Source organism: Saimiri boliviensis, chromosome 1 (genome assembly GCF_048565385.1).
Source record: "Saimiri boliviensis isolate mSaiBol1 chromosome 1, mSaiBol1.pri, whole genome shotgun sequence".
Taxonomy (NCBI): Eukaryota; Metazoa; Chordata; class Mammalia; order Primates; family Cebidae; genus Saimiri; species Saimiri boliviensis.
The window spans coordinates 161807829-161827564 of record NC_133449.1 but is presented as its reverse complement, the minus strand read 5'-3'; the positions used below and the strand labels follow the sequence as shown (position 1 = coordinate 161827564).

General features: G+C 35.9%; 1 protein-coding gene across 3 annotated transcripts in view; it reads left to right on the top strand.

The window, feature by feature from the left end:
- FBXO38 (F-box protein 38) overlaps positions 1-19736 on the top strand; it is a 55817-nt gene that overhangs the window by 19619 nt on the left and 16462 nt on the right. For all 3 annotated transcript variants that reach the window (XM_003933992.3, XM_074379609.1, XM_074379605.1), the window contains exons 6-14: positions 980-1117; positions 2549-2686; positions 5073-5166; positions 6582-6712; positions 10028-10198; positions 11804-11946; positions 12846-13059; positions 17077-17196; positions 19006-19185. In XM_003933992.3, coding sequence (XP_003934041.2) covers positions 980-1117; positions 2549-2686; positions 5073-5166; positions 6582-6712; positions 10028-10198; positions 11804-11946; positions 12846-13059; positions 17077-17196; positions 19006-19185 — 1329 coding nt within the window. The remainder of the gene's footprint in view (positions 1-979; positions 1118-2548; positions 2687-5072; positions 5167-6581; positions 6713-10027; positions 10199-11803; positions 11947-12845; positions 13060-17076; positions 17197-19005; positions 19186-19736) is intronic.

Sequence of the window (19736 nt, the reverse complement as noted above, 5' to 3'; positions counted from 1 at the left end):
TTGTTGCTATATGATGTGTGTGCATAGTTCAAGCTGGGACTGCTGTTTTCAGAGGAACAGGTTAAGGAGTAATCCTTGTAGGTTACAGTAAGAACATTTGGCAGAATTTAGCCTTTAAAGAACTGACCATTCAAGTACTCCAATTTTGCGTTCTCTAGTTATACTTGCTAGCAGAGCTTCTGTTGTATCAAATTTAAAAATTGCATTAAACAGTTTTGCTGGCTACTGTTTGATAAATGCCATCATCCTGGATCCTTGGATTTCTTTTATAAATTTGTGTCCCTTCCTTGGCTTTCATCTTCTTTCATCTGTTTCCTGTATTTTTTCACCTCACACTACACCTCCCTTCTTCTGATCATGGCCCTAGTATTAAGCCACTCATGGATCCCATGCATAAACCTTTACCAATTTGAAATTCTAAAATAAAAGGCTGTCAGGTTTCTGCTTTTCTCAGAGTCATGTATTTGTAGAAAACAAGTTTTAAAGCTCCATGTCTGGCTGTCTTCCAGACATCTGTCTATTTGCGTATTTAAATCCATCTACCTGACTTTGAGCTGAGAAATTTAGTTTTCCTACTGGGGGGCAGTGGACATTGGTAGTCAAATAGTAAATCTGTGTGTTCCATGTCCATCTTTATAGTTTTGCTTTCAGTAATCCATTTTCACTTTACCCCTTCTGGGAAAATGTAGAAGAATTTAAGATTATGCAAAAGACTTACATTTCTAAAATATAGAAATACTTCTTTAACTCTATCTTCCCATTGGCCTTTTCTAAAAAAATTAAGTCAGTTTATGGTTTACATAAACTGTTCTTTATAACCCTGTTTTAAATAAGTCAAACTTGATAGATTTTGTGTAATTTGTTCTGATAAAAATTCTTGAAGGTTAAACTGTCAGTATGAAAAATAGACTCTTGTACTTATATGCAAGATGTATATTTTTGTGATTTTTCTTGTTCTATTTTTATATTTTTATTTTAGGGGTGAATGTTCCTGAAATTCCTTGTATCCCAATGCTAAGGCACCTTTATATGAAGTGGGTAAGACTCACTAAACCACAGCCATTTAAAGACTTCCTTTGTATCAGCTTAAGAACTTTCGTCATGAGGAACTGTGCAGGTAATGGTACACACTCATGGTGGAATTAAACATAAACTGTTCTAAAAATACCATGAAGCAAACTCTAGTAGCTACATTTGTAAATGCAGTTATATTATGCTGTTACTATTTATGTCTTATATCTTACTCATCTTGTGAAGATAAATGTATTTTTTGTTTTAAAGACATTAGAAACATGATTTGTGTTTGACCTCAGTAAAAACAAAACAAAACAAAAAAACAACTCAGAATATCTCTGTGTTTCTTATAGGCACTTTTTACTTTTCATAGGATTGTTTTATTAGATTTCAGATTTATTTGTTTGTTTCTGGTGTCCAAATCATTCTGCATGTAAATAGTTGGCTTATTTAATCTACCTTAAACATAGGTTTTATGATTTTATTCTTCTAAACAGAAACCTTAGTGTCCCTGTTGCCCTAGAGCAAGCTTGTCCAACCCACGGTCTACTGGCCATGGCCCATATGATACCCAATACAAATTCTTAAACTTTCTTAAAACATTATGAGATTTATCCACAGACCTTTTTTTTTTCCCCCAGCTCATCTGCTGTCTTTAATGTTAGTTTATTTTATGTGTGGCCCAAGATAATTCTTCCTCTTCTAGTGTGGCCAGCAAAGTCAAAAGAGTGGACACCCCTGCAATAGAGCATTAAGTGGGAACTACTCTGCTTCAAGGTCATAATAACCAGCACTCCTCTTGATAGCCTTATTCTCATACCTTTCCAAGACACACCTTCTTTCATCATCACATATGATTCTGCATTGTTTCCTGGATAGCCATAGAGCTTTCCACCTCAGTGTCTTCTCTTATGCTATATCGTTGTTTCCTATCCTGAGATACGCACTCTCTTTCTCTTTTTTGTATGCATTCTTCAGGTTCTGCCTTTTCCAACTTACATTTCTCCTCTTTCTTCTTTCTTTCTCATGGAGTACAGCAGATTGTATTTTTATACTTGATGCAGTCTGTCTTTTTATTCCTCTCTAATTATTTATGTTCTAGCTCCATGTCAACTGCAGGTCTTTTGATGGACAGGACCATATCTTTTGTGATCTTCTGTAGTATCTAATGCAACACTGGTCATAGCGAGAGATGATTAAGTGATTGAGCTCTTTACTTGAGTGAAGGATCACATTTTTATCTTTACTTTTTCCCTTTAGTTAGTTTGAGTTCAAAACTATTGAGCCTTTAGAGAATTTACGAAATACTACATCTCTCTTCAGTGTTACTGAAAGTTCTTTATGCCAAGTAAGTATATAGTTAGTAGGCTAACACTTTCATTTGTAATAAGAACTAGATTGCTGGGGGCCAGTTTGGCTGTCATTTTAAGGCATAGAGTTTATAAGTTGTACATGTCTTTCACTGATTTGAAAATTCATTTTAAGGCATTTTACATTGTTCTATCAAAGATTGTTTTTTTGTTTTTTTTTTCAGGACCCACAAATTCCTTGAAATATGTCCCGTTAGTAACAGGCTTAGCCTCTGCCCGAAACTTGGAACACTTAGAAATGGTTCGAGTTCCTTTCCTTGGAGGTCTTATCCAACATGTTGTTGAAGACAGTTGGAGATCAGGTATTCATTTTCTTTAGTTACTAAATGTTTTTAAAATCAACTTATTAAACATCATTAAGCTTTTATTTAACTTCTCTTGCAAGTCTTTTAAAAAGAAAATGCTCATCAGGGGAGCATAACTAGTATTCATTTTCTTTTTGTGCACATTAAACTTTCTTAAAATAGATAGAGTGGTAAGGCATGTTTTCTGGCTTGTTTTGACTTTTACATAGCTAATAATACTTCCTCTTATATTTGAAATCTTTCTTAGAAATGTTAACAGGGATAGTGTTCTTTGGTGATGTTTTATGACTAGTACAGGCTAGGCTTCCCAAAAAATTTAGGCATTAGTAATGTTAAAATCTATCACTTAATACTTAACAGTATAAAAAATACTTTTATTATATCACTTGGATGTTGATTTCCCATCAGATGATGGTATTTAAAGGAAAAAAAGTTTTATTCTGTGTGTACTTAACTACAGATAAATAATAAGTAACAGAATGTGCTCTATGTTAATCATCTCATTGCAGGAAGAAAATTAGTGGTTTAGCAAGATGGATGGTTAATAGTTGGAAACCAAAAATCTAACTTTTGCTCTCTAAAATAAAATGGAAAGTCATCAAGTACCATTGTTAACAAATAGACATTATAGTTAGTACTGTTGGAATAAAATGATGAGTAAACACTACGTTTCTAGACATTTTGTCAGTCAAGTGTAGTATAAGTGTACTTCATTATGTTTAGCCAGTGGGATGAAACAACCTCTTTAAGACCAACAGTATTTTGATTGATGGCAATAGTTAACAAGATAAAAGTCAAAAACAAAAAGAAGGCTGGCGGCGGGGAAGCGGGGGCCCATTCATTAGAGAGAAGACCTGGAGAGAGATGTTAAAAGCTGAGTTTGTATAAAGGTCCTAAAAGAGAAACAGAGACTTTTCTTCTTGAATTTGTTTTTAAGGGTGACACTGCCTTGGTATTTTACTCATGGAGTCAGCATACCTCACACAAAAATTAATTCTAGATGGATCATAGATTTAAAATGTTAACAATTTTGAAAATGAAATTTAAGAAAACTTAGAAGAATGTCTTGTTGATCTTGAGTACACAAAGGCATCTTAAACAGGACACCAAAAGACATTTACCATAAAGAAAAGATTGATACACTGTACCAAATGAAATTTATTTATATATATATATAGTGTCCATCAAAAGGCATGATTAAAAGAATGAAAAGCCAGGCTGCAGAATGGGAGAAGTTGTTTGTAGTACAGATACCGGATATTGGGAAGATGTGAAGGACTTCTGGGATTAATAAGAAAAAGGCAGGCAACTCAGTAGAAAAAATGGGAAAAGATTTGAATAGAAAAGCTTCCATACAAGAGGCTAATAAACATGAAAAAATGATAAAGTTCACTAATCATTAAGGAAATGTAAATTGAAATTACAGTGTGATATTCAAGCACTAAAATGACTGCCTACTCATGACTAATATGAAAAAGATAAAAACAGTAATGTTGGGTAGGATGTAGAGCAACAGGGCTTTTCATACACTGATCGTCAGAGTATAAATTCATGCAACCTCTTTGAAATACTGTTTGGTAGTATCTGCTAAAGTTAGTGATACACATAGCAACAGTTGCATTCCTGGCTTTAAACCCAACAGAAATGTTTACAGATGTTCAACAAAAGACACTTTTACAATTGTTCATAGAAGCACTGTTCCTAATCATTCCAAAATGAAAAGATGCCTGTCAGCAAAAGGATGTATAATTAGATTGTGGCATATTCTTATAGCAGAATACTGCACAGGAATAAGAATGAACAGACTACAGCTATACAGCGATATGGATGAATCTCATAAACAGAATGTTAAGTAAATGAAGCCAGACACAAAAGTGTACAGACTTTGTGATTTTATTTATAAAAGTTTAAAACAGACAAATCAGTCATTTCTTTGAGCTATGTGTTAGTAATTTATGTTCTTTTTTTTAAAGTAAATGTAAGTTTCAGAAACATTTTAAAAATCAGTTAAAGTCGTGCAGATCTTGTTTCATATGATATTTGGAGATTCAAAATTTGGCCAGAAATGGCAGGATTTCTTTTTTTACAATTCTCTCATCAGTCTGACTTTCTAAAAATCCTTACTTAATAGTCTAAATTGTTTAGAGTAGCTTTCAGATGCCATCAGAATGTCTTTTCAAAATGAGGTTCTGCTTTCATCTCTTTTTAGATGACTTATAATTCATCTTATGATATTAATTTCAATCCAAAAACAAAGCTTAGATTTACTTTAAACAAATAATTATTGTCCAAGATAATACTTCATAATCTATAATATATAAATACTTCACTAAAAGCGCAATGGTCAGAAGAAACACATGTTGTTTTTGTTCTTCCTCTTTAGGTGGTTTTAGAAATTTGCACACTATTGTTCTAGGAGCTTGCAAAAATGCTCTTGAAGTCGATCTTGGTTACCTCATCATTACTGCTGCCCGTAGGTATGTTTACTCTTCGTATTGTGTCTTTCACTTTAGAAGTATTGCATTTTTTCCTATTTAACAAAATATTGGGGGAATATATGTGTATGTATGTGTGTACAATCAAGTCTTGTTCAAATATAAAATACAAAGAAGTTTAAATAACAGGTAAGTATAACATCATGGTAGTCTTAATGTTATAACTGGTGACCAGTGGAGCTGCATACTAGCAAGCTCCAGAGTGGCATGGTCTTTTATCAGAGAAAAGCAGGGAATTTCTGGAAATGGCTGAGAGTCCAAATGAAGTTAGCGTTGAAGCTCTGGTATCTGTAGTCCTCTCAGAATCATTGTCTCAATCTCTGGATGATTTTCTGAACTGTTTAAGTTAGTTGGTGATAATATTTGCTATTCAGAAATCAGTGTTTTAAATCAGCTTTTCCAATATCTGACCTCGTAACACCTCTATATTTTTTAACCAAGTGGTTATATCACTTCATGCCACATTTGCTATTTCTTACGTATCAAAGTTCCACTTTCACTTTTATTTTATAGTATTTTCTTTAAATTAACCATTTTAAAAATTTTTTCAGAAATAGAACTTTTTCCATGAAGAGAATATTGACTAGGATTGTAAATAAAATAGTGTTTCTAACATTAAGTAGATATTGTTAGCTATTATAAAACTATACTCTTTGTTAAAATGCATCATTAACAGCTATCCTAGGCAAGATGTCAAATACTAGCACCAGATGCAGAGTCTTACATTAACTCTTCAGGTTTAGGAAAGTTCTTGAAAGGATGTAAGAGTCTTACCATGTAATTAATTGTTATTTAATGCATAGCTTCAAGGTACTGCCTAAGATTTGCTTAAACTTTGTAAATACTCTTTTGAAGAAAATATCTGTTTTTGTTTTTGTTTTGTTTAATGGTGGAGATGGGAGGGAGGTTGTTGACATCTGTAACATTTCACTAAAGTCATAAACTTCTTTCAAAGTCTTACTGATATGGTTTGGCTCTCTGTCCCCACCCACATCTCATCTTGTAGCTCCCATAATTCCCATGTGTTGTGGGAGGGACCCAGTGGGAGATAACTAAATTGTGGGGATGGTCTTTCCTGTGCTGTTCTCATCATAGTGAAAAAGACTCACGAGATCTGTTGGTTTTAAAAATGGGAGTTTCCCAATACAGCCTTTATTTATTTGCCTTCTGCCATCCATGTATGATGTGACTTGCTCCTTTTTGCTTTCCACCATGATTGTGAGGCCTCCCCAGCCTTCATGTGGAATTGTAAGTCCATTAAAACATCTGTTTCTTCCCAGTCTCAGGTATGTCTTTGTCAGCAGCATGAAAATCGACTAATACACTTATATTAGGAGGAACCTTTGATTCTGATGGCTTTTGTTTTACTCTGATATGTTCTATCTCTTTATTCACAGGTTGCATGAAGTTCGGATCCAGCCTTCCCTAACCAAAGATGGTGTCTTTTCTGCCCTAAAGATGGCAGAGTTGGAGTTCCCTCAGTTTGAAACTCTTCATCTAGGATATGTAGATGAATTTTTGCTGCAGAGTAAGATTTATCCCATTTTAATTCCTAGAATTACTGTAGGAAATTTACTTGACAAACTGAAATCTGAATGGGGTTCCACCATATTTTTTTGAACACAAGACAACTTAAAATCTTAGGTGCTCTCACGTCTTGAAAAATAAACTTCTAAATTAGAAATGTCAGTGATTTTTTTTCGTATTGCCTCTGATTTTAGCATATTATAGAGAATATAGTTACTAACAGTACACCAAGAAAAGAACCTTACCTACATTTGATGTTGTCTTCGCTTTACTGCCCAAGTTTCTTTCCCATTCTGCTTCATTTTTTTCACAGAATGTCATCCTTGGTTCCATTGTTGAATTTGATCTGCCACACTTCTTGAAGCTTTTGATGGACCTCTCAGATGAGGTCCCATTCCCTGCCCATGCTCTTCATTTCCATAATAAACCCGCTGGGGGTTCTGGATTTTCCAGATAGTGTGAGCACATAATGGTCAGTATTCATTTAATGATGATTGCTGTTGGAAAGCCTGTTCACAGCATTTTCTTATGCATTTGCAATTAAGAACTCATTTCTTTGGGTTTGAATGCATGTCAATTCATTATTCAAACTATTTTTCCATATGGCATCAATAAGAAATAAAAAAATTTTCATCACCAACATGTTTTTATTTATTCAGGAATTCATTTTCTTCCCACCTGATTTGCAACAAGTCTTTCTTGAACTCTCATTATCATACCAGATAACAGTTTTTCTTTGGATCTAGTTTGTATTATAGAAAACCAAAGAAGGCTTAATTCTTCCTATCAGGACAGTCTAGCTCAAAATACATGATTGCCTTTTTCATTTCACCATCCAGGGACAATATATATTGCAATAATAGTTGTGTAGTTTTTCGTTGTTTTGTTGTTCACAGTACTCATTAATATAGGTGATTAAAAAGTCAAGTCATCCTTTTCTAGACAGTTTACAGAAGAATAACTTTAAATCTATATAGCTTTGGAAAAGATCAGCTTTTCTCCAAAATAGCTTTAAAATGCTAACTAGTACAGTGAGTTTATATAAAATTTATATATATGAGATAAAGGTTTTCTGGTTTTGAATGAAGTATCTAACATTTCCTATGTTTCTGCAATGTTTGTATAGTAACTTTAAATTATTAGCTTTGAAATTTATATTTTTTCCATAATTTTGTGTTTTGTTTTTTTCCCAAAGTTCAGAACTTGACATATTGTGTATCTTCAGAATGGCCACATTTAGGTTTACTGAAGAATTGTCTGCAAGAGTGATCTTTATAACCAAATGTTTCTTGTAGTGTTTCTTTCTCCTCAATACATGTTTTCAATAGCATAAAAATACCTTCTTGACTACCTTTATCTCATAGTTTTCAACACAACTTGTTTCGTGTTCTGTTTCATATTTAATAGTCTGTTAGTTGATGTTCGTATAGTCATTCTCTTCTTATTTGTCACAGTTTAACTCTTTCTCCTATATGCATACTGTCTTCCATCTCTCCAAAGATGGCCTGGGATTCTCTGTTTCAGAATAGGTCCCTGGTACTTCTTATGTACGATGTCAAGAGGGGTGAGGTCACTGCACTCACACTGTCTCAGTTTTTCTCTTCTCAGTAATTTAGATTTGAAGCATCTTTCCAAGAAGTGGGGGCTAGCCTCTGGTAAAACCTGAGTCACTTTCTTGTTACAAAAGGTCTGGCAAAATAAATAGGAACGTCACCTTTGTCTTCTGACAATGACTCAAAGATGAATCTTTAGAGAGTTCTTTGTTCATGTGGATTTATGATCTGTAAGCTTCATATGATAGTGATAGAGGTACGTGACTCAGTGAAAATTTCGGAAGCAGTATAAAGTAGTCTTTAGTCCTAGAACTTGGGGGAGAGAGAGAATTGAGGCCTGTTGCAAATCATGGGACCTAAGCAAGTTACTTCTTACTTTTTAAATGAAGATAAGGTGATATCCTGCTTTTCTCTTGGGTAGCTCTGAGGAATCAAGGGAAAAGTGATACATATATTTACAGCAATCTCTGACACTTAGGAAGTATTCAATAAATGATAGCTTTTTCTTTTAGCTGACCTGTGGGCTGAAAAGAAAAACAAAAATGAATTTCAAGTAGTGTCATCAGGAGTTTGAAGGACTGTGGCAAGCAGGAAGCCCCAAGAGCAGAAACATGGTGGTCATCTCAAAAAAATAAATGCAAGACATGGATTTGTCATGTTAGACCTTTATTCAGATAGTGCCCAGGAAACAGAGTCAGTTCAATGTTTACCCTATCTTAAGGAAAACGTTAGGTTTCGTCTCAAGTCCGAAGGGCAGGGAAAAGGTCCTTAACAGGGGCTAAAGAAAATAGCTCAGCTTATTTATAAGGGATGGATTAAAGTGAAATCTTAGGAAATGCCAGGAAATATCAAAAAATAGGAACGATAGGAGAAAGACTGTAAGCTATATGGAAAGTAAAGTTGGAAGTTTGGAGAAGATGGATTGTTTTAAACATGTTGTAGGTAAAGGTGTAAATCCTTGTGATATTCAGGGAAGCTTCTTCAGGGCAGCAGTATTTTTTGTCCTGTGTATTGGTTGATTGCAGACTCTGAGAGGCATATATTGAGCTCTTGTATCCCCAGCACTATGCTTGTCACTAAAGATGTGAACTAACAAAATTTTAGAGTGTGCAGGGGCAGACAGATGGCAGAAATGATAGTTGGCAAGGAATGAGGTGTGATTCCTAGTGACATGATCTAGGATAAAGTATCCTCCTTTACGTATCCCAAACACCTACTTTGTGACTAGAGAGTAGGCACTAAAGCCCAGTGGTATGTGTTTGAGTTAGAAGTCCACTTTAAGGGTATAGGTCGACATTACTAACCAGTGCCATGGCTTCTAACAGTGAATCTTAAAAAATTCTCAGAGTTTGCCCTTCTCTACACATATCCACACTAGAGTCCAAGAACATCATTTTACTGTGAGGGAGTTGCATTTTTAAGATTTTGTTTTCCTTTTAAATCATAAAGCTGAAACTTCGCCATCATATGAACCAGTGTGTTATGTCCTTCAGTTATGCTTTAAGAATTTTTGCCTGTTTTCTTTTCTAAACAATTGGCAATAATTTTTCTACTAGCCGCCCCTTGACTTTTAATATAATTTCTTATTTTGTATGAGAAGTGCTACCATATATACAGAATGCATATCCTAAAATTATATCTGAACCCGATGATAAACAGATGATATACATTGATGGTAGAGACACACTGCATGGTGAGATACAAAATTGGTAATACTCCCTAACAAGAATTTGACTTTTTAAAAAATTAACTTCTCTTTTTAGGCAGAATGGCTAATGCGGATCTGGTGAAGTATGGTTTGGCTGATGTGGTAGAAAATCCCGGTATCATCACTGACATAGGGATGAAAGCAGTCAACGAGGTTTTTTCCTGTATCAAATACCTGGCAATTTACAATTGCCCTCATCTACACAACTCATACAATTGGCTCTCAGGTACTATAGACTTAGAAATATAGCTCTGTTTTATTGATATTGAAATAATACAACTATCCTTGTTTTCTATATATGATATGATTGCATTCCTAATGTAAAATGTAGGTATTTCATTTGGATTTGGATTGTTCATACAAGTTCTGGTAACCTTTGATAACCAAGTTGCAAGTATATTCAATGCCTCTTTAAACTTCTGAAGTTCTCTGCCTAGAAATTTATACTCTCCAGATTATGAATTCATGAGCCCTGATCTTTATATGTACTTCTTTGGGTTAGGAGCATAAATTACCTAGAACTTAGGATATTACAGTTGTTTTCTCAGAACTATCTTTCACACTGGCACATCATCTGAAAGGACAAAGTAGGTATGTATGTTGAACTTTTAATTAGGTGACATTAACTTGAGATGAAAATTTCTGTTGACTAGAAATCCTAGTCTATTTCAGACCTCCTCTCCACAATCTCCTGTATATAGAAGGGTGACTTTTGCACTTCCTATTTTTTCCTTATGGTGGGAGTTTATTTTCCTCTCAGAGAGAGTAACGTCATGTGTTGTCTTAAAGGCCCTTCTTAAATACCGAAATTTACAAACCATTAAATAAATAGAGAGTCGGAGAAAGTTGTACTTGTGACAGAGCCTCTCGCTGACACCTGCAGAACAGCCTCCTCTGCTGTTGAGTCACTTCACAGGGATCTGTATTTCCTCACAAAGCTACTGTCCAAGCCTGTTTTAGGGCTTTGGGACCTCTGCTAAGATCACTCATTAAAATAGTCATGTCTCATGTGCCAGCAGCAGTTAAATTCTATCCCTGGCCCTGCTGAACCAAGAAGTTATTGGGAAATATGAACTTTAGGATGTAGCAGGTGTAGATGACTTTAAAAAAATAACATTTATTGGGTTTTTGGTTTGTTTGTTTTCTTAAATACAGAAGAGTATAAAGAAGAAAACAAAAAATGGCCTATAATCCCATCACTCAGAATTCCTGTTAACACTTAAAAAAATAAAAATAATACATGCACTTGATAAATTTCAAACAGTACAGAAAGGTACAAAATGAAAACTCTCCTCTTCTCAAAGGTAACCATCATCAACAGTTTTTGTATATTTTTCTGGACAAATTATGCATATTGCAGCATATATATGTGTAGCATTTAAAAATGATTTATATTATACCAAAGGATCTTAACTGTGTATACACTGTCCTTTAGCTTGTTTTTTGTACTAAGTTTAATTTGGAGAGTTTTCCATATCAGCAAGCATATTAAGCTCTCCTTCATTCTTTTGAAATAGCTACATAATGTTCTATTAAGTAAATATGCCATAATTTTTTAATTCAGTGCCCTGTTGTTGAAAAGCCATGTAGGTTATTGAGTGGATCACATTTAAATCAGGGCTGACTTGGATTCAAGGCCATTTAGTTCTCACAATGGAATTAGGTATGTAAACATTATAATATAGAGTTATCAGGTTTTAGAAGTCATGAAAAAAAGGAAAAGTTACTTAAAGGAAAAGGATTTGAAAGTCTTTGTTACCTGTATCAAAAGTCATCAGTAACGGGGAAAGTGTTACTTAGATTTTCTCTGGTCACGTCATTTCTTCAACAGACCACTCAAGATGGACTCGATTGGTTGACATCAACCTAGTGCGGTGCCATGCTTTGAAGCTAGACTCTTTTGGCCAGTTTATTGAATTGTTACCCAGCCTAGAGTTTATTTCACTGGATCAGATGTTTCGTGAACCACCCAAGGTAAGTTACATTTGAGGGCGTTTTTATTTATTTTGATACTCAGGAAATAAAAACAGCCTGTGATTTTTTTTTTCTTTTCAATAATAATGTCTTTACAGTGTTGTAGTTGGACTTTTTGCTGCCAACCTCAGTGAAAGCATAAAGATTTTAACAATGCATAGCCTCTCATTCTTATAAATGAGTATTAAGGGTTCTGTGGGAAAGGGAAAGAAAAAAATCAGTGTAAGTCATCTCCATTACTATATAAACAAAAGGTAAGGTTAGGGTGAGGCTGGGAATTTAAGACAATTATTACCTGGGATCATTCGTTGGTAGATTAAATATAAAATTAGGTAGGTAGGTTAAATCTGATTAGGAACCCAAAGTATAAATAAGAATTTATTTGGGGAATGTTCTACTTTGCTGCTGTCTTTCTGTTAAGTTGTATAGCCTGGGAAATCTGAGGTCGCCCAGTTCTACAAAATGTTATTTTAAAACTGCTTAACGTAGAACTCTATACTCTTAAAGTAATAAAAACTTAATCCTTCAACCAATCATGTTCTCTCTTGTCAGTCATTAATGGTTACATTCCCACTGTTGCAGCAGTGCAGTATAATGGGAAAAGCTCAGGATTTGAGGTCGGAATCCTGTGTTTCAAATTGCGGCAGTACCACTTACCATGCGCTCTTGGGCAGATCTCTTCTCCTTGTGTGCCCCCTCATCTGTAAATCAAGCCAGTAACCCTGTATCTATCTTAAAGTGTTGTTGGCCTTAAATGAGATTCTCTATGTGCATGTGAAAGCATTTCATAAATAAGTGCTATATAAACATTTGTTCTAAAGGTGAAATGAAGGGACTTTCAAAATGAAATGATATATTAACCCAAATTAATAAACCTTTGTGTTTTGGTTTCACCTTAGGGTTGTGCTCGAGTTGGTTTGAGTGCAGGCACAGGAATTGGTGTTTCATCAGCTCTTGTTAGCAACCAGAACTCCAACAACGACAATGATAATAATGCCCAGAATAACAATGCCAACATCCATGACAACAATCATCATCACCCAGATGACTCAGATGAGGAGAATGACTTTCGGCAAGACCTACAGCCAGGAGAGCAGCAGTTTGCAGCTGACGGTAACCCAGATCTTTTGTGAGCTCCAGATAGAAATGATTTTTACTTTGGATTGTATTCCTGGCTTTATCCTGTTCCTTTTTCCCTCTGTTTCAACTTACCACTTTTCACATAGAGGAAAACTAGTTGATGAGGATCATGAGGGGGGTAGGTGAAATTTTCCCATCTTCTTGCTTGTTTCAAAACTGTTTTTGTCCACAGACTGTATAAGAATACTTATAGAATGGGAAGGATTACAGATGCTTGGCGAATTAGTGTAGAGTGGTAAGTCCTGAGGTCTGAGACTTAACTTTCAGAATTAGACAAAGGAGTATTTTTTATTGTCTCCTAGACCAATGGAGAGCATGAACGCAAAGACCATTTCTGGGTATGTGAAGAACTGAAAGATTAATACCAATTATGTGCTAGACGTTGGCACCTTTCATATACCTTTAATCATTAGGTCTTCAAGCTATAGCTGTATGCCAACTCATGCGTTATGGTGCTCCATCCATTCCGTTTGGTGATAAGTGAAGATGACGTGAGATTGTTTTGTTACCAAATTTTCTAGTTTCCCAGTTGACCCTTAGGAGCTGGAAAATGAATCTTTTCTAGCCATCTTTTTGTTGTTTCCCATTTGCCTGCCCTTGCACACAGTAATTAATGAGAAATAGGGTGCCTTGATATCATGTCCCTGCTTTGACAGTGAGATGTACTATGTACAGGGCCTGATTTCCGTTAAGGGCACTCTGAGTATAGACAAAAGAATCGTCTGTCGGCATTGTCTTCACTTTCTCATCTCGCTTGGTCCCTATAGAATGAGGCAAAGTCACTAGTGATTATCTTACTGAATCTGGAGATCATTTCTCCACTTTGATCTAATCTGACATCTCAGCAGCATTTGACATTGTTGCCCAGACTTGTATACTCTTGAGATACTTTGTTCTCTTGGCATCTCTGAAACCATTTTGCTGATTTTTCTCCTACCTCATTTTCCTTTGCTTATACCACCTCCTTATTCCACTTTTGTCCATATCTTTCTCTAGACTTTTTTATTCAGGCTCAAGGTTTTAGTACCAACTATTTGATATTAAATCCAAATGTTTATTTCCAGCCTTGACTTTTATACTTTTCTGAAGTAAATGCAGCTATATCTAACTCTATATTTTATTTCCATGGCATACTCTTAAGCATTTCAAACTTAGGTAAAATCTTTCCTCAGCAATCTTCCTCAAAAATGTGAAAACGAAAGTGCAGAGCCAGCAGGTAGTAAGGGAAAGAGATGGGGAGACGGTCACATATTGTCCCTTTGCTTTGTTGTCCTGAATGCTATGGTACATAGTACAGGTCACTACCACTCTAAAGATCCACACTTCAGAGAACATGGACAGTGTTCTTACAGAAGCTGCAATACAGAACTGCCCAAATCCTATTAACTCATTTGTGGTTTCAGTTAACACACAGATTCACTGGAAGCTTACTTTGCCATAGACTTCTTAGTACAGAGTGAGAATGCCTCCCATTGTGAAACCACATATTGGTGCAGCAAGGACCAAACAGATACTCAAGAACATGTTTGATTTAATTTGTGTCTGTATTTGATTTAAGAGGGGAAAATGGAACTTAAATCTTAATTTGATATATAAATACAGTTTCAGAAGATGACAGATTTGGCATAAAAACCCAATACACAAGATAGAGGATAAGCTATTTTGATTTAAGAAGCTGTAATTACTGTGAAAGGATTCAGCTTCAGCAGTTACCTAGGACTGTTGTCAAGTACAGTATCTTTACATGCTGTTAAAGACTGAGAAGCAAAGACTAAATACATAATGTATAAAGCGTAATTGTATAAAGCAGTACGTAACTGCCGGGATTTAAGGATTAAACAGCTTCAACAAGACGAAGCCTAAGAAAACCAGAGGCAATGGCAGCATTTGTAGAGAAATGAAGATTAGTAGAAAACATTAGATTTCACAGGTCACTCCCAGGTGGTAGTATGTTTAGTTGTATTTGTTATTTACACGTACACACACACGTTAGATTTTTTTTTTTTTTTTTTACAAAATATCTCTCCACTGTGCCTACATCTCTCCTTTCCCATTGTACTACTATATCAGACCCTTTTTTTTTTTAACCCAAATGTTTTAATAGCTTTCAAACTGGCCTTTCTGTTTTCTTGCCCAGCTAAAATTAGTTCTTGTAGCAGCTAGGGCAGTCTTTTAACAACAAACCAAACAGTATTGGTACCATACTCAAAACTTCTTAATAGCTTCCCATTGCTTAGAATAAGATCCAAGTTCTTAAAGTGAACCACCAAGTGTTGTATGATCTGGCCTGCCATCCTGTTTTACTACTTCCACCACTACATCATGTTTGAACATGGCAGCTTGAGGCTACCATTGCACTAACTGCTGCCTCTTAGAATTCCCTCTGTCCATCTTTTCATGGCTAGCTCCTTCTTGACTTTTAGTTCTTAGCTTAAATATTAACCTCAGAGATGTCTTTCCTTACCATCTGATCTTAGGCAGCCACCAGTTTATTCATTGTCATATCACCCTTTTTGTTACATAAGGCATTACTATCTGATGTTTTTATTTTTATTTTTAAAATTTTTCCTCCCCCAACTAGAGTAAGCCATGAAACTAGGGATCTTGAATATCACCACTGTTTCTCAGCTCCAAGGAGTACTAACAAATTGTAGTAGATGCTCAGTAAGTATTCAAATAAATACAATGAAAGTGATTGTTTAAACAACTTTTGGGTATCATATTAAATGCTTGCATAGACTATTCTGGCCACCTAAAAGCAGTTGCTCAGCAGCTTTGCAAAACCTTATCACATTGATATGTGAATGTACTTCTTTTCGTGCCATTCCCTGAATAAAAACCTTCTAGTGATTTACCTCTGCCTACAGCAAAAAATTATAAGCTTTTTAGCAGGGCTTTCCAAGCTTTTAACAATCTGGGGCCCAGGCTACCTTTTCAACCTTGTTTTTTCTTTCACACCCCATCACAACAAAGACACCTGTTTTTTGTTGTCACTGGACTACTGTTCTTCTGAAAAATGTAGCATTCTTCCTGGAATGATAGTATACGAAATGTCACCTTATTTCAGTGAACCCTTCCTTGACCCAGTAAGATAATTAGTTGCTCCTTGTCTGTGTTCTCTTTGCACTTTTGAACTGTTAAAGCTCTTAGCAGGTATATTCTGACCTTATTCTATGTGTCTAATATCTCTGCCAGAATGTGTGCATCCTCTTTGGGAGCAAGGACTGTAAATTTCCCACCTACTCATAGTTTCTCTAGTGTAGTAAGCTCTAGAAACTCAACTTAAATCCTAGCAAACTATTAAAACCTCTAGGCCTTCATTTCCTCAACTGCAAAAATGAGGCTAGTAATCATGCCCTCACAAGATTGCTATGAGAATAAATAAGAAAATGTTTCTATAAACATTTAGCATAGAGCCTGCCATAGAGTATGTACCCATTAATTACTAACTGCAACTCATAATTGTTAGTCAGAATTGAATGAAAGAAGAAAATCAATTGGCTTTTATCACGAAAGGTTTCTAGGCAAGGTCATTTCTCATTTTGGCAACAACTGAAATTATAGATATTGCAAACCAGAGCTGGGCAGTTATTCAGGGGGAGGTGTGCTATTGTGCATGTTTAAAACCAAAGAAATTCCCAACGTCCCTATGAAATTTCAGACCTCTCCCATACAATTCAGTGACGTTAATCTGAATGGTATCTTTTTGGCTTAATCGTATTTTGCCTTCTTTGTTAACTGTATGAATTTGATAGGCTTTCTCCACCAAATGATCCTTTCTCATCTGTGATTTTTCTCTCCTGTAGAGTGATTAGATACTTCTTAATGTCTGTAGTAACAAGCACAGTATGTGCAGTATATGCTCTTCTTTCCGGGCAGGCCTAGTAATCAGTAGGGCTGTTCAGTCTTTAGGGCTGCCACAGGTTTTGCCTGCCGTTGTAGTTTTTCATACATCTCTTGGTTTTTACTTTGGGAATATTTTTGTTTAAGCATTAAATGAGATGGAAGACATCGTGCAAGAAGATGGAGAGGTGGTGGCCGAGAGTGGAAATAATACTCCAGCTCACAACCAGGCAATTATTCCTGTGGATGTTGATGAGGAACAAGCAGGTAATCGTGTGATCCTTCCCACATTCATCATTCTGAAACTACGGCCTAACTGTAATGGAGTACACAAGACACCGATAATGATTGTTTTCTGACCTTTCAGCTAATGATGTGTTTTATGCTATTGATTACTGAGAACTGTAATACATTGTTGGTATTCTCCTGGTTGCATATATATATATATCTATCTATCTTACTAAAGTTTGTCCTTTATTGTTTTTGACTGTGGCAACAACTGCTTTTTCTTTTTCTGTATAGCCACATGTGCATGTGTGTGTCCATGTATGTGTGGAAAAAGAAAGCACTCAAATTGTTGATGGGAAAGTGAATGACCAGATTAAATATTTTGCTTTTGCCCTCCCCTTAATTCAGTTAGAGACAAGGAGCAGTTGAGAAGTTGACCTGGTTTGTTAAACAGACCAAAACCTAGCCTCTGTTTGGCATTGATTTACGAAAGGATACAGTCTTAGGCCCTTAAACATTAACTTGCATAACCTTTCATTTTACAGATGGAGAAATTAATTTTCTTTCAAAAGTTTAAATAACGGCTGGGCACCGTGGCTCACGCCTGTAATCCGAACACTTTGGGAGGCCAAGGTGGGCAGAACGAGGTCAGGAATTTGAGACCAGCCTGACCAACATGTTGAAACCCCTTCTCTACTAAAAATACAAAAATGAGCCAGGCATGTTGGCACACAGCTGTAATCCCAGCTACTCCGGAGCCTGAGTCAGGACAATCACTTGAACCTAGGAGGGGGAGGTTGCAGTGAGCTGAGATCGCGCCATTGCACTCCAGCCTTGGTGACAGAGCGAGACTTGTCACTCAGCCAGTAATCAAAGGACATAATTGAAATTGAGAAAACTCAAGTTTTCTCATTCCCTACCTGTTAGAATGCTACCTTGTCTTTGAATTGAAAATATGCTCCCCTGTTTTAAGTGTGTTACAGATGCACTCATTTAACAAATATTTATTAAGTGCCTACTCTGTGTCAGGCATTGTATAGTGTGACAGGAAAATGGCTAGGTTCCTTGGGGCAGACATTTATCGATGGAGCTAATATTAGTCACTTGTCAGGGAATATTGGTTTATAAGACTAGGCCTAAAAGCTGTACTGCCGATCAGATAAAACATTTTTTACATACATGTATTGATGGAGCTAGTATTAGTCACTTGTCAGAGAGTATTGGGTTATAAGAACTAAGCTTAAAAGCTGCACTCCCAGGCAGATAAAACATTTTTTACATAAATACACATACTCAACCAAAATGTAACGTGCATCTAGCCTTCAAAATGCATTTGCTACATCTAATGAGATAGATCTATACTCAGTTAAAGAATAGAGAGACTTGTTTACCAGTCCCTTACATTTCTGAGTTTATCTTCATTTACTTAGCCTTGGCTCATATGTTTGCAAAATTGAGAAAATATGTAGCTTAGTTTTAAAATTATTCTCACTGTTGTTTAGATTATTTTTAGGATGATTTTATGCTACTCTTTGAAACAGCCAAGGTCCTGCAAAGGGATGCTGTATGCTTTTCTATTTTAATGTGCCTTTAGAAGTGCATCAAGTTGGTTGGCATATTAGTCAAACTTAATGTTGACATAATGGTTTAGAGTTGAGGTGCTTTCACAGTATCTTATCCAAGTGCATTATCAATTAAAATGTGTGCCAGGGGAGGCTGCATAGAGCCACAAAGCATCTCCGTTGATTCCAGGAAACAGTACTTTGCATTAGAACCTTTCCTGGACAAAAAGTAACTGTTAGGCCTGTGTTTTTTTTTTTTTGTTTTGGTGTTTTGTTTTTTTTTTAGGACCCAGTGGTCTTCAGCGTGTAGTAAAACCAACCCCAATTACTGTTCATGATTCAGAGAGCGACGATGAAGAAGATAGTCTAGAACTCCAAGAAGTCTGGATTCCTAAGAACGGTACTCGGCGTTACTCTGAACGTGAAGAAAAAACTGGAGAGTCAGTGCAGTCCAGGGAATTGTCAGGTGAGAAATTATGTCTTTCTCTGACCTGTTAATGAGAGTCACTATCAGAACAGACACACTTGGCCTTTATTATTATCACAACTTGGGTGCAGTTAACATATAATCGAAGCAAGAAATGCCCTTGCCCAAGTAAGAGGGAAATCTGGGTGGTGCTCTTGTGTTGTACAATGAGGGCTCAGGGGAGAAAAGAAGTAAGGGTTTTAAGTACAGTGGAGGCTTTAGTTGTAGCATCAGAATGTCAGAGATTAGTGAGCAAAAAGCCAGCGCCTCATCTAAGGGATAACTACTGAGTCATCCAGAGCAATGAAAAGCAACCATTCACCAGTTGATAATCTGTCCAGTTGTGCTTAGTGAATATTGGTGGCTGGTTTTTTGGTTGGAGGAGTCCTAAAGTGTATTTTTATAATCCCTTGCATTGCTTTAAATTTAGGCGACAACCCTCTGCAGTGCCTCACCAAGAAACTGTACTTCTCTTAACTTTGAAGTTCGTGCTTCTTCCTTGTCTTTCCTTCCCTTTTTGTTTCTCAGAACCATGTGCTTACCACTTTTAG